General features: G+C 32.8%; 1 protein-coding gene across 1 annotated transcript; it reads left to right on the top strand.

Moving 5' to 3' along the window:
- Positions 1-7,404: 7,404 nt before the first annotated feature.
- LOC107841095 (cytokinin dehydrogenase 3-like) lies at positions 7,405-11,916 on the top strand. The gene is made up of 5 exons (XM_016685098.2): positions 7,405-7,989; positions 8,383-8,510; positions 8,984-9,241; positions 10,173-10,441; positions 11,570-11,916. The coding sequence occupies exons 1-5, from the start codon at positions 7,461-7,463 to the stop codon at positions 11,859-11,861; spliced, it is 1,476 nt and encodes a 491-aa protein (XP_016540584.2). The 5' UTR covers positions 7,405-7,460; the 3' UTR covers positions 11,862-11,916.
- The last annotated feature ends 3,214 nt before the right edge of the window (positions 11,917-15,130 follow it).

Below are 15,130 nucleotides of genomic sequence, written 5' to 3'. Positions count from 1 at the left end.
CTTCTATTTTCCTTAGTTTTTTGATGAATTGATTGATTGAAACTCAAATTTTATTTTATTTCCTTAGTGTACAAATTTGAGTGTGGAATCACTCTTGTTGACATTTTGGCAAGAAAGGTTGGGTGCTTGTGGAGTTGATCCCTTTGTGTCCACCTAAGAGTGTGGTGTTATCCTCCATTGGTGTTGTGTGTCTTGGTGTTTGATACACACCTTGGTGCTATTCATTGGTGTAGGTGTATGTTTCACTATCTATCCTTTACATTTATGCACTTTTCTTTTGTTTCTTGTTGAATCGGTGTGTTCTCTTCTTCATCTAATCGGTGTGTTCTCTTCTTCATCTAACCTGGGAGTACTTGAGTGTTCAAGTCTCCAAGCAATCTTCCATACTTGGGTTTGATTAATGGTAGGCTCAAAACGTCCTCTCCAAGTATGATCCCGCGCCCTCCATGTGACCAAAGCTTGATTATTCACATAGTGACTTTGAATGATGTCGTTGAAATCTAAGGTGGCTATTATTCTCATATCATCCTCCCCTTCTTGAAATAGATTCGACCTTGAATACAAACTTTGCAAAAACGAAGAGTGGGCAAACAAATATAAACTCCTCATGGTGAGGGTTAGGGTTAGCATAACAAATCATCTCAACATGCCAAGGTTGCATATATTTGTAATATATCCAAGGATCTTTTGAATTAAATATTAAAAACTCAATAAAAGGTGCACAAAGGATTTGGTTATTGGAATCACCAAGAGATAAAGAAACTACATAGGTCCTATTGGCATCAAATAATCCACAAGGTAGAACTTCTTTCATCTTATGAGCCATAAGACACCCTTTCTACTTTATCTCGTCAAAAGACCATACCAAGAAGGGTGTTTCAATTGGTTCTAAAGTCTACAAAATCCATATAGTATTATCACACACACACATGAACAGACCAACAAACTTTCTACCTCGACATAAAACAAATCCAAAACTAGCATGGACATCATCATAGGCAAAGAGGTAGTATAGGAAAGAATCGCATGCAAAGGAATTCACGGGTGAAGAGTAAGTATTTAAACACATACACATTCTTTCCTACAAACAACTAGACAACTTGGCATCCACAAGTTGGAATTCATGCAATTTAGGAACAAGTTTGTTAAACAAGGATGCACATTTAGGAACATTACCCCATGGAGTCAATGACACCTTTGCCCTCGGGTTTTCAAGAAGGACTACACATTCTTTACCCATAAGAGTACTCTCGTCTTTCAAAAAGAGATTTCCATATTTAGGAGGAATGTTTTTACACCATAGTGGGTTAGCATATAGGCTATAGCTTCCAGGGCAAGTTATACCTTCATTTTCACCACTAGGCTCATTAGGAGTGTTTATATCATCTTCAAATAAGACGAGAGCATGATCTATTTCACGGGCAGATTTTGAACAAACATATTCAGCACTCTCTAAAAGCTCAATATCACTTTTTAAAGAGATTTCAAGTACAAGATTATCCCAAGAATAGCTCTCGGGTTCACTCCCCTTTTGTTGACCAACTTTTTCAAATACTTCACTAACTTGATTTTGATTAATCACATCACACACATAATCAAGTGGTGGATAATTGTCACAAATAGGTTGATCAACACCAATTACACAAGACGATGTACTTCCGTTTAACATATAGGCTTCAACACTAGGTGGACATAAATCGATCTTACAAGAAGAGTCAATTTGGTCATCAATAGGATCAACTAGTGTATCCACACTCACAACATGTAAATCATTAACAAAAGTCAAAGAATCATTAGACTCACAAGTAAGTAAGCTACTACTCACACTCAGTGGACTACTAGCCACACAATTATCATTCACATGCACAAAAGTGTAAGAGTTAGCTATTTTACCTTAAAGTTCTTGAGTCGACTCTCCTTTGCCGTATTGTGAAGGTCCTCTATAAGCTTGGGCAGCAACTTCACTTTGATATTGATCTCCATCACTTTCCATGTCGGTACCTACACAAATGTCTTTAGAAATAAAAGGACAACAATGTTAGCTCGGTTTGGTGGCAATCCCCTCGCTTCGCTCCATACAACCTCTCCTTTTTCCACTCTAGAATTACCACCTTGCACACCCTTACTCCTCTTAATCTTTTGTCTCTCATAAGCATTCGGATTGGAGTAAGTAGTCACTTTTCTTTGCAACTCGGGCAGCATGTATGTCATAAGATGATTTCCCCACCGGTCTCTTAAAACATTAGGCCAATTTTGCATATTTGAAACTCTATATTGTGCAAACCAATCGGCACCTAAGCATATATGACCATATGTCAATGGAAGAATATCACACCACACCTCCTTATGGTACTCAAATTGGAAGAAGACAACTTTGACCCTCTCGATAACCTTAAACCCATCCAAGAAGTATAGAACAAGTAAAGGCATGCAAAACAACCCCAAGTAGTCAATCATGGATGGAACGATACAGTTTTTATAGTACCTATCATTTAACACAACGAGCAGACCGGTATCCCATAAATGGTCACCTTCCGGAGTGTACACTCCTTCTTGGATCAACATTGTAAAGGACACGAGTATCCCTCAGTTTTGGAGATGCATGCCCTCTTCTTCTCGTTGAAAACCTCCACTAGAGCTAGTATAACCATTCACACTATATCGATCTTGATAAGAAGTAGTACACGGTAGAGAATATGAATCATCACATTCCTCACATGTACTCTCAGCATAGCTCTCATAAGCTTTGCGAACGAAAGGGTTATACCTAACACCAAATCTAGGTTTGGAGTGAGAAGTGTAAGACTCCTCACATGCCCCAACGTCATCATAAGATCCATCATGAGGTCCTACATCATCTCCAAAGTCACCATAAGCACTAGGTACTTCATTCACCTCATTTTCTCCCTCAAAACAGTAACTTTCAAATCTGCCCAAGTTTTGATCATGGTTATTTTCATATCCTCCGCAATCTTCCTCAACTTCGTATCCATAAAACCCCTCACTACAACCATAGTCTCCCATCTTGTAGTCACAATAATCCCCGGCTATCGAAGACATATTCCCTTTATATCACCTTTGTACCTATACAATGAACAAACAAGATTAGCAGTAAAAACTCCTCATCAATACTCGTATACACTCACCTTTGCGATTCGCACAATTGGAGCGGCGAATATTGAAAGTTGCTTATACTCCGGTAGTCAATAGGACGTCAATTCTACTTGGCAGCCAGAATAGATTCTTTTTTTATCGACTCAAGATACAAAACATAAAAATTCTACTTACAAACTTGAAACAAAATTATGATGAATTAAAAATAAGAAAAGCACACAAATAATGAAGACACGACGAAAATGAATTCAAAAACTAATTTACAATCTAGTAGGTGATTACTAGTTTGTCAATTAGTATTGGAACCAATAAAATTGAAACTAAGGAACAACAAAAGAAAACTACTAAAATCTGAAATTTGAGCCAAAATTTGATGCGTGAATAGTAACTTAATGACGTGGCAGTTTGGTGATATGGCAATTTGGTGACGTGATAGATTGCAATTTGGATTAATCAAATTTTAATTTGAAATGGTGAAAATCAGCTTTGGGAGGGAAATAACAAGCCTTGGAGCCTTTTTTAATTTTCAAGACTTGACTTTCTTGTACCATTTCTCTAAAACATGGTCCTTAAATCATGAAAATTTGTTGGAAAGTAATTGAAAAGGTGAATGTAAGTCTCTGAGTGGGTGTAAAGTCTATATACTACAAGTACTACACCTTAAAACTTGGAGACTGGTTGGAAAAGTCTTTCAAGACTAACAACAAAACACACTCTCTTTCTTCACTTTCTAAATCAAACAACCACTTTTCTTCAACAAGATTTGAAGTTGGTGAAGAACACACTTTTGAGTCTTGAAGTCCTAAGGTTCAAGTTGGACCTCCCAAACAACAACAACACCTTCTCAAGCTTAAATTTCACAACACAATCCCCACAATACACGTTCAAAACTTGAACCAACAAAACATCACACGTTCAGGTCTCAAACCCTCAATAACAATCGGCCACAATTTGGTTCACAATAACAACATCAATATTTCAAGCTCAAATCTAGATCTAAACACAAAGTGCTAGTGAAAAAGAAAATCAACACTTAGAAACAACTAAACAAGACAAAAGACACCAAGATCTAGAAAAGAAAATAAGAAAATCTTGGCCAAGACACAACAAGAACACAATTCTCTGCCAAGAACATAAAATGGACAGATTTGCTTCTTTTTTTATTTTTTAGCTTTTCAACAAAAAAAAATTGAATTTTCTAACAAGCAAGCCCAAGATTGATCTTGTAGGAACAAGATATAGCCATGCTTTGATACCAAATGATACGAGAATGACAACGGAAATACGAAACACACTCCAAATCAGTCCACAATCTTAAGGATCCGAGGACCAAGATGGAGACCACTCTCAGATTCGCTATCAACAAGAAGAATACAAGATACAACAGTGTATATAACACCAAAAACAGCTACAAAACATGAGGAACAAGATGAATAAGAATAACACAAGTTTCGGATTCAATAAAGGACCCAAAACAGTCCACTATACAAGATGACAACAACAAAAGTAAAGGATAGATAGTGAGACCAAGATTATTACAAGATTAAGAACTAAAGAGTGTATTAAACTCAAAAACCTCTAATGAATGTAATAATCAAAACTATACTCTTACGATGACCGCCAAGGGAATCAACTCACCTCAAGATCCACCGTTTCCAAGCAAAGATCAATACTAGTTTTTCAAAGCCCTAACTAAGACTAAGTGTTCTACTCTCAAGAGAGAGAATTTTTTATGTTTCAATCTTTCATCTTTCCTAAACTCCTAAAAATAAGACTAAAGGAGCCTATTTATAATCTATTATAAAATGAACACAAAATGACTCCAACGCCCTTAATGAGGAGGGATGGTCATGGAGTGTCACTTGGACAAAGATAAGTGACCAAAATGCCTTTCAATCAAGGGAACCAAAACCGTGAACCAACAAGGTGGTCCAAACCCGAGAGTACTTAAGTCTTCAAGTCTCCAAGAAATCTTCCACACTTGGGTTTGATTAATGGTAGGCTCAAAATGTCCCCTCCAAGTATGATCCCGTGCCCTCCGTGCGACCAAAGCTTGATTATTCACATAGTGACTTTGAATGATGTCATCGAAAGCTAAGGTGGTTATTATTCTCGTATCATTCAGCCTGCCTGAGGGGCCCCGGTCAATTTTTGGCCAACAGCATACTCGTTCCCCGGGCCCACTCTCGGAACCTTGTGCTATAACACACCTTTAGCCCAAAAATGCCCCGTTCGCACTGTTTCGCCCGTTTAACCACCCAAAATGGCCCTGCCGACCCCAACAGCCCACACTAGGTCATTCCTCAGTCTACCTGGGAACCCCGGTCGATTTTCGTCCCACAGCACTCCCGGATCCCGGGCCCACCCTTGAAACCATGGGCTATAGCACATCGATTTGGCCCGAAAACATCTTGTTCGCTCCGTTTCGCCTGTTTGACCACCCAAATGGCCCCACCGACTCCAACGGCCCACACTATGCTAAATTTTTCTTATTTTAGCAGTGTTATATTTATTTCTAGATTTTTCAAATCCTCTTAAAATCAAATTTAGTTGAGTTAGAATTCTTAAACTAATGAAAAAAATATTAGATTTCATTAATTTTGATGACTTCTAATAAGGAAAGGTTTATCACAAATATATTTAATTAATTTTCAACTTTTTAATATTAGGAAAAAATAGTGAAAAGACTATTTTGTTTAAAGACCTTTAATGAAGTGTAAAAAATTCAAATAATATTTTAAGTACTTTTACACTTTTATATATTATAGATTATAGATATTCATATACTTTCATGTGCGTACATAAACAAAGTAGCAGATTCCTTCTACAACTAAAGTATAATGAGACTCTTACTAAATTAAGAAACTGAATATTTTATTAAATCAATTATTAGACTCCTCGTACAATAATAACAACTAATTATTTTGGAAAACTATAGTTGTAATCTGATGAAAGTGATGAAATCTATATTGAAATTGACAAGATATCCTGGTAATTATATGTTACAGCAAATATATACAAATAAGATCTTATATTGAAAGAAGAAAAAAGAGATCTTACAATAAAGAAGGAAAATCATGTTGATGTTTCCTCCAACTTTTAATTTGAATTTTTTTTTTCAAATGCAAAAATGCCCCTATTTAATTTGCTTAATTCTCCAATTAAATAATAGATTAGTGAAGATTACATAAGATATTGAATGGATATAGTTTTAGAAATTACTTTTCATTTGTTCAAACCTATATAATTATGACCATGTTGTTCCTTAACATGGGAAACAAAAACCAATTAATTAATATACATTAATCTTACCTTGTAAAATTAGTTAATTACTGTAAGTAAATTTGTATGATTTGGGTAAACATTGAATAAGTATTTGCCAACGGTTACGTATATATGTTGACGTGGTTAAATAAGGCTAAGGACAAATGCAATATATATTCAAAAGATTCAACTAATGCAGAACTCTTTTACATGAAGAATGAAGTATAGATAGATATGTTGACTTGATTAGATAAGGTCAAGGGTAAATGCAATATTCATTCAATGGGTTTAACTGAATTCAAAAAAATTTTAAACGGAGTATAGCTATATATGTCAACGTGGTTAGATAGGGCTAAGGGTGAATGTACTACACACTCAGTGGGTTCAACTGAGTCTAAAATTCTTTTACAAAAAGTATAGATATACCTGTCGACATAATTAGATAAGGCCAAAGGTAAATGCAATATACACTAGCGAGATCAACTGAATCCAAAACTTTTTTACATAGAGTATAGATATATATATATATATATGTTGATGTGGTTAGATAAGGCAAAGGGTAATGAAATATAAATTCAACGGGCTCAACTAAAGCCAAAACTCTTTTACACGGAGTATAGATATATATGCGGGCGTGGTTAGATAAGGCCAAGAGTAAATGCAATATACATTCAATAGGCTCATCTGAATCCAATAGTCTTTATACTAAACAATAACAAATACATTCAAGAGGTTGATCAACTAAATCCAGAACTCTTTTAATTATATATATGTTGACGTGATTAAATAAGGTCAAAGACAAATTTAAGTGCAATTTACATTCAATGGGATCAATTTAATTCATTTTTTACATGAAGATAAATATGCTGACGTAATTAGATAAGGCCAAAAACAAATAGTACAAAATAAGTCAACAGGTTCAACTGAATTCAAAACTCTAACCCCCAACCCCACACACCCCTCTCTATATATATACACCCTCATATCACACTTTTATTCACCAAATTTTAATCATCTACTCCTTTTCATACTTCTTTCCTTCCAATTCTTTTATATATCCTCTTTCCCCATATATATTAAAAATGTCCAATTTAGGAAATCTTCCACCTAATATTTTATCCAAACTTAGTAGAGATTCAAATGTCATTATAGAATCTTCCAAAGATTTTGGAAAAATTGTTCTAGAAAAATTCCCAGATGGAGTTTATTTTCCTACTAGTGTTAATGACATAATTGACCTTGTTAAATTTTCTTATGACCTTTCTGTCCCTTTTCATATAGCAGCTAGAGGTCATGGCCATTCCATTAGGGGTCAAGCCATGGCACAAAATGGGCTAATTGTGGAAATGAATTCTTTAAATAATAATAATGAGAATTGTGGAATTAGGGTTTATTCGGATTCGAATTTAGGATTTTACGCGGATGTTGGAGGTGAACAGTTATGGATTGATGTTCTTAATGCCACCATTGAGCGTGACCTAGCACCCGTATCGTGGACGGATTATTTATACCTCACCGTAGGTGGTACTCTCTCTAATGCAGGCATTAGTGGCCAGACTTTTCAATATGGTCCTCAAATCAGCAATGTTCTTGAAATGGATGTTATTACTGGTAAATTTTACTAAATACGTGCATTATTTTCCTCGATATGAATTAATACGATGACTTACAGTTTAGTGGTATCAGTGAAAGTCCTCGATTGTCACTATCATCCTTCGTTTCTCCTTTTTCGATTGATCTTCCAATATAAATAAAATACTTTTTTTCGAACGTTATTGTTATTTAATATTATATGTCACCTTATACTAAAATATATTTGTTAGGAATATGTATACTTAATTTGCCCGTGCATGCATGACCAACACACTAGTTTATATATTAATTTCCCTAAATTACACAATTAATTTGGGGAATAATATACTTTTATGTGATGATAATATAATTAAATGATTGTTTTTTTTTTGTTTTTTTAATATTTTTTTGTTGTGTTATGCTTGGTTTCAGGTAAAGGGGAATTAGTGACTTGCTCCAAAGACATGAATTCAGAATTATTTTTTGCAGTTTTAGGAGGTTTGGGACAATTTGGAATAATAATAAGGGCAAGAATTGTATTACAAAAAGCACCAAAAAGAGTAAGTATATATTCTATCGATTTTATTTTATGTAACGATGTTTGACTGAAACACAAGATGTTAGGTACGAACGTTATAGCTAAAATAGTTTGTAGCTAACAAAATTTCTTGATAATCAATTGCTATTGATCAGAATAATAAATTCAATAGCTAAATGGTGATGGACAGTATCAGTCAGTCGTAAACTTTGCATTTGTGGATGGGCCTAACAGCGTATAAGTGACGAACTTTGTTGTTTAGCTATAAAATTTATCCGCTCTAATTTTATTTTCTAATAGTGTGACGAACTTTGTTGACTGTCTGAGCTGGGGATCTATCGAAAACAGCCCCTCTACTTCTTCGAAGGTAGTGGTATGGACTGCGTACATTTTACCGTCCCTAGACCCCACTATGTGGGAGTACACTGGTTATGTTGTTGTTGTAATAGTGTGTATCCAAATATATAGTGATTTTGCTTTTGTTTTTTCTTGTAGGTGAAATGGGTGAGAATGTTGTATGATGATTTCTCAAAATTCACAAAAGATCAAGAACATCTTATTTCAATTGATGGATTGGATTATGTTGAAGGCTCACTAATGTTGGAACAAAGCTCTATAAATAATTGGAGATCTTCATTTTTTTCACCTTCCAATCAAACCAAAATTGAATCATTATTATCCCAAAATGAAATTATGTATTGCTTGGAAATGGTGAAATACTATGATGATCACATTTCTAATACTATTGATGAGGTATGTATATATCTTTTCGTCTCGATTTATGTGATTCACTTTTGTATCACAAAAATAATATTTTTCTATATTTTAAAAAAATTTACTTTAAACTTGTTTTAATTTTATCATATATAATGAGATGATATATAACCACACAATATTTATAATCTTGCTTCAAACTATAAGTTCAACAGTCTTTCTTTATGTATTGCTTGGAAATGGTGAAATACTATGATGATCCAAGTGCTAATATTATTGATGAGGTATGTATGTATATTTTCGTCTCGATGTATGTGATGCACTTTTCTGTCATGAAAATAATATTTTTCTATATTTAAAACTATACGTTCAACAGTTTTCTTTATTTCTTAAATATCATATGTTGACCTAATTTTGGTGGACAGAGCTATCTTATCTAATATGTATTTGTTGCTGGTGAAAGATCAAGGGCGGACCTATATACATTTTTTTTGGCGCTCCGACACCCATTAAATCCGACGCAGATTAGGTATAATTATATAAAAAAAAAGTATAAAAATTGATATAAGCTTCAAAAAAAATACCTAGGAAACCAAGAAAATTACCGGGTGCTTTGATTTTCAGGCGAAACCTTAAACTTTTGGGCATCAATGTATGTGTTCGAACCTCACGAGCACCCATGATCCCTAAATACTGAGTCTGCCACTGTGAAAGATGACATGCATTACGTTGAATTAGCCGAGACGTGTAAAAGCTAGCTCTAACACTATACGGTTATGAAAGAGTATAGTGCATTAGTAGACAAAAAAATTTACACTATCAGTATGTTTTAACGAATTACTTATCAAAGGTAGATTCATCATTTACTATATATACATGGATAAAACAAAACAAGATTAGCATTATATATATACAGTATAATTTTTCGACGATTGTTTGCTTGTCCCTCTAACTTTTAAATTTTGTGTAGGAATTGAAGAAATTGGTAAAAGGATTGAAGTATTTGCCTGGATTTATATTCAACAAAGATACAACATTTGTGGAATTTCTTGATAGAGTAAGAAGTGGGGAATTAGAGTTACAATCAAAAGGATTATGGGATGTTCCTCATCCATGGCTTAATTTGTTTGTACCAAAGTCCAATATTATGGATTTTAATGTTGCTGTTTTTAAGGATATTATTCTCAAACAAAAAAAACCAACTGGTTCAATACTTGTCTACCCAACATGCAGGAAAAGGTACTCTCATAATCTCTTTCGATGCACAAAATATTTCGCATTCACGTAGATTTCATGCAGAGACGGAGACAGCCTAGTAATAAGGGATTTGTCTGAACCCCCTTCAAGGGAAAATTATATTATTACTACATGGTTAAAATGATTTTTATGTATATATTATAGATGTTGAACCCCCTTCGATGAGTTTTTGTTCAGATTTTGAACCCTCTCAACAGAAATCCTGGTTCCGCCTCCAAGTTCATGAAAATGTCACACTTTAAGAAGTGTAATGTAGATAGCCTATTCTAATACTAATATTCGTAGGTTTTCACAACTTGAAGCCTTGAACTCATGTCCTATAGATTACACAAAGACAATTTTATCGTTGTTTGATGACTTTCATTCTTTAAATATATGGAGATAATGAGTTATATATAGAGTTTAGTTTATATACACTATCAAGATTACCTATTTCATTTTTCATGAATAGATATCTTTGACTGACCTGATAATATAAAATTTTATGTACATTGTTGATATATATATATGATACCATCAAAGGATGTGGTGCAGCGGATGGAGCTATTCCTCCCTTAATCAGAAGTCTCGGGTTCGAGCCTTGGGTATGAAAAAATCCTTGGTAGGGAGCGCTTCCCTCCGAATGGGGCCCTACGCGGTGCGAATCCTGATTAGTCGGACTCCAATGCGGGTACCGGACATCGAATGGGAAACAAAAAAAAAAAAGATATATATAAGTTGAACTTTTGAGCATCCAAGGGTGTGACCTAGTGGTTCAATGAATTCAATTCCCAACAGAGACAAACGATAGGTGATTTCTTCTCATCTGTTTTAGTCTCGGTGAACAGAGTTACCTGGTACCTGTTGCTGGTGGAAGGTAACAGGTATTCCGCGAATTTAGTCGAGGTGTGTATAAGTTGGCTCGAACACCACGATTATAAAAAAAAAAAAAGTTGAACTTATGTATTAATTAGGTCAACTTCACCCATTGTAGCATGTTAACTATCTTATTTTCAAGGAGCAGAGCTAGAGTTTAGCTTATATGAATTCGACCAAATTCAATAAATTTAATTTAAATTTAATATTTATATCAAATTTATATACTGACGATGTATAAAACTTAAAATGCAGGTGGGATGATAGAATGTCAATAGTGATACCAGAGGAGGAAACATTTTATATTGTGGGGTTTTTACATTCTTCAAGTGGATATGATGAATGCAAAATTTTGGATAATCAAAATGAAGAAATATTGAAGTATTGTGATAATATTGGCCCAAATATAAAGCAATATCTTCCTTATTACAAAATAAAAGAAGATTGGATCAAACATTTTGGGAAAAAATGGAATATTTTTCAAGAAAGGAAAAATCAATTTGATCCAAAAAAGATTTTATCACCTGGACAACAAATTTTTAATTAGTAGTTTTTTGCTACATAAGACGGATAAATTATGTAATGCTTTCTAGTTTTTTTTTAATTTTCTAGCTGTGTTTGATATTTATATTGGGATTTTAATTAATTTGAATTGAATATTCATCCGATCAGAATCCTTATTGGTAATGCTCTCTAGTTAATTGTACCATATTAGTTTCTATATAGTGTATTCTTTCAGATTATTTGAGCCGAGGGTTTACCGTAACAACTTTTTATTTTTGAAATAGGGATAAGATCTGTTATACTCAAAAAGAGTCTGTCGCACATATCAAAAAAAAAAAAATCATAGGCTAAGACTCACGAAAAACAAAATAATCCTTAATTCCTATTTTTGGCTTGTATATTATAAAATAAAAGTTACATCCACCTTTTGAAAGAAACACTCATTATTTAATAAGTCGTTACAGGTGAACGTACATAATTTGGAGTTAAACAGAGTAGGGGGCACATGTTTCAAAAAATTCATAGGTTGGCACTCACCAGAAAAATCGAAATAATTCTTAACTCCTGAATCTGTCTCATAAAAGGCTACATCCACCTTTCGAAAGCAACATGTATCATTAAATAGATCGCAAAGGGCGAAGCCTTATAATTTAAGTTCAAACAGAATCGATCACACATATCCCAAACAAAATATAGATTAATATTCGCGAAAAAACAAAATAATCCTAAATTCTTATTTCTGGCTCATATGTTTAAATTAAAAAAAGTGAATCAAAATACTTATAATATGAACAAAATCTTCTATCTTCATAAAGGACCATTGCCAAAACAAGGGAAGTCTTTTTAATTAGTCAAAATTCATGCTATCTTTTCTGTAGAATCACACAATTTGGAAAAGTGAAAAAAAAAAGGAGAAATATCAAGGTCATAATAATTGTACATCACAAAAAATTAAATAGGCGTTTGGCAATGAAAATTAAATTAAAGCTAGAGTTAGAGTTATATTCGATCTTGAATATAAATTGAAGTTGTTTATGAATTTTTATAAATAAATTGAAGTGAAAAAAGTGACAATAAATTTTATTTATTTTAAATTCTAAAATTTTCAAAATTTTGTGGCAAAACATGTTTTTTGAAATTTAACTCCAGAAAAAAAGTACATATTTTTCATGACGAAACGCGAATAAAAATCTATAGTATTTTCATTTGACTAGCATTTCATATTTTTACATTTGTGGACTTTGGCCACTACTTTTTTTGAAAAGCAAGTAAGTGGATCAGAGTGCTAGTCTTTTTTATTAAAAAAATTCAATATTCTTCTTTTGCTGCTTTTCTTTCTTTTTTTTTTCTTTTTTTTTTTTTTGTTGTTGTTGACAATTTTTGCCAATTAATTCATATTTGCATCGTATAGAGTTCATTAAAAGGAAAAACGCTTCTTAGAAAAGGTTTATTCTTTCATAAAATTCAAATTCAAAACTTTTAACTAAGAATAACGGGCTAACATCCATCTCACCCTATCAGGTGTTTAATATCCAAAACTTATTTGTTTCCTTTTCATATTACTTATGGAACATAATAATTTATACTTCCTCCATTTGAAAAAAAAATGATATATTTTTCTTTTTAGTTTGTTTTAAAAAAGAATGATTTTTTTTTTTTACAATACTTTAATTTCAACTTTTCATGTGACATGTTTGAGACCACAAAATTAAAGGATATTTTGGTACATTTAACATAACTTTAAGACCATAAAATTCAAAAACCTTCTTTATTTTTATAAATTTTATCTTAAATCAAAACAGATCATTCTTTTTTAAACGGGAAGTAATACTTTTTAAGACTCTTCATATATGTATATTTATTGCTACTTTGAATATAATAAATTTCACCCCTTTGAATCCTCCCTAGCCTTTCATAGTAGTAGTACTTTTCAAATCTTTGTTCACTCCCTTACTTTGAGTTCATCTGAATTCAATAATTTTGGCCCAATCGAACCATTTATGAGTCGAAAGGTCCATCAAAGAAGTCTAAAATATAGAACTCTTATCAGCTTTTCTCAATTTACTTCGGGCTGGAAGTTGATTGAAGATATGTAATGCAAGTGACCGTCTATGAAAAAATCATCATAAAATTCGTATTTGTTCTTTTTAACTCGACTTTTTTCTTCAATCATTTCGCTCTATCAATCGACGATAGCATAAAAAAATTGTAAACCCTAAAAATATTTTATATAATAAGTCATACTTCCCGTCTAACAACATTTTCCAACTTAGTATTCCTTTTTTTTTTTTTCATAAATGGTTAGCTGTAATTATCTTTCAACTAATTTGATAACGAAAAATTCTTCTAAAGTGTCAATTCATTGAAGTTAAACTCATATAAAAGAAAATCACATTTTGTTAATCTTTTTTTCTTTTAATTAATAGATGTCCAGGCTATTAATTTTCTTTTTTTTTTCCACAATCCAATAGTATATTAATATGTTATGCATGAAAATGACACTTAAATATTGATTTAAAAATTGATTGAGACAGCTAAGATGGAATTTGAAATTGGAATTTCTACTAGCCCTCAAGTAAGACCACATATTTCTTTTCTAGTCTATTAAAAAAAAATAACTTTGTAATTAATAAACTTATAATTTTAAATTTTGTGAAGAGGTTATTTTCATAGTTCGAATTTATGACTTTGTATTTATATGGCAGCGACTTTATCAGGTACGTCAAGGCTCCCTTTCAAAAGGATACTTTCTATATATGTCAAAAAAAAGAGGTTCATTTTTCTGTCTAAAATATTATATTTAGTCAAACACCGTCACATATAAAATAAAACAGATGAAGTATCTAACTACCAAGTCTACTACCACTATATTAGTCAACTCAAAAATCAATTATTTAGTATAGTATCTTTCAAAGTTATTAATATAAGAATCCCACTTGTAACATGACAATCAACTTGACAAAACAAAAATGAACCACTTTTTCTCAATGATGCAAACACATGTTATGTCGAGATACACAATTACCTCTCGATACATCCAATGAATATACTGTTTATTCTTTGTAAAGATACATAATTAGCTCCCGATATAGTATATGGCTTCGTCCACAGCTCGAACCCATAATCTCTATGTCATATGACAACAACTTTACTAGTTACGACAAAATTTCTCTTCCAAAGAATACTTTCCATATACATTAAAAAGGTATCGGCTTTCTATCTAACATTTCGTATCCAGTCAAACACCATCACGTATAAAAACAAAACAGATGAATTATCTAACTACCAAGTCCACTACTATCTTTAGTCCAA

The sequence above is a fragment of the Capsicum annuum genome, chromosome 9, assembly GCF_002878395.1.
Source record: "Capsicum annuum cultivar UCD-10X-F1 chromosome 9, UCD10Xv1.1, whole genome shotgun sequence".
Taxonomy (NCBI): Eukaryota; Viridiplantae; Streptophyta; class Magnoliopsida; order Solanales; family Solanaceae; genus Capsicum; species Capsicum annuum.
The sequence above is the reverse complement of the archived record's forward strand: the minus strand, read 5'-3'. Positions and strand labels throughout refer to the sequence as shown.

Bases quoted from the DNA above. Each gene is read 5' to 3' on its own strand.
- LOC107841095 (XM_016685098.2), top strand. From the start codon at position 7,461: ATGTCCAATTTAGGAAATCTTCCACCTAATATTTTATCCAAACTTAGT. The intron at 8,511-8,983 runs GTAAGTATATAT...TTTTTCTTGTAG, and splicing joins TACAAAAAGCACCAAAAAGA to GTGAAATGGGTGAGAATGTT. The intron at 10,442-11,569 runs GTACTCTCATAA...CTTAAAATGCAG, and splicing joins TACCCAACATGCAGGAAAAG to GTGGGATGATAGAATGTCAA.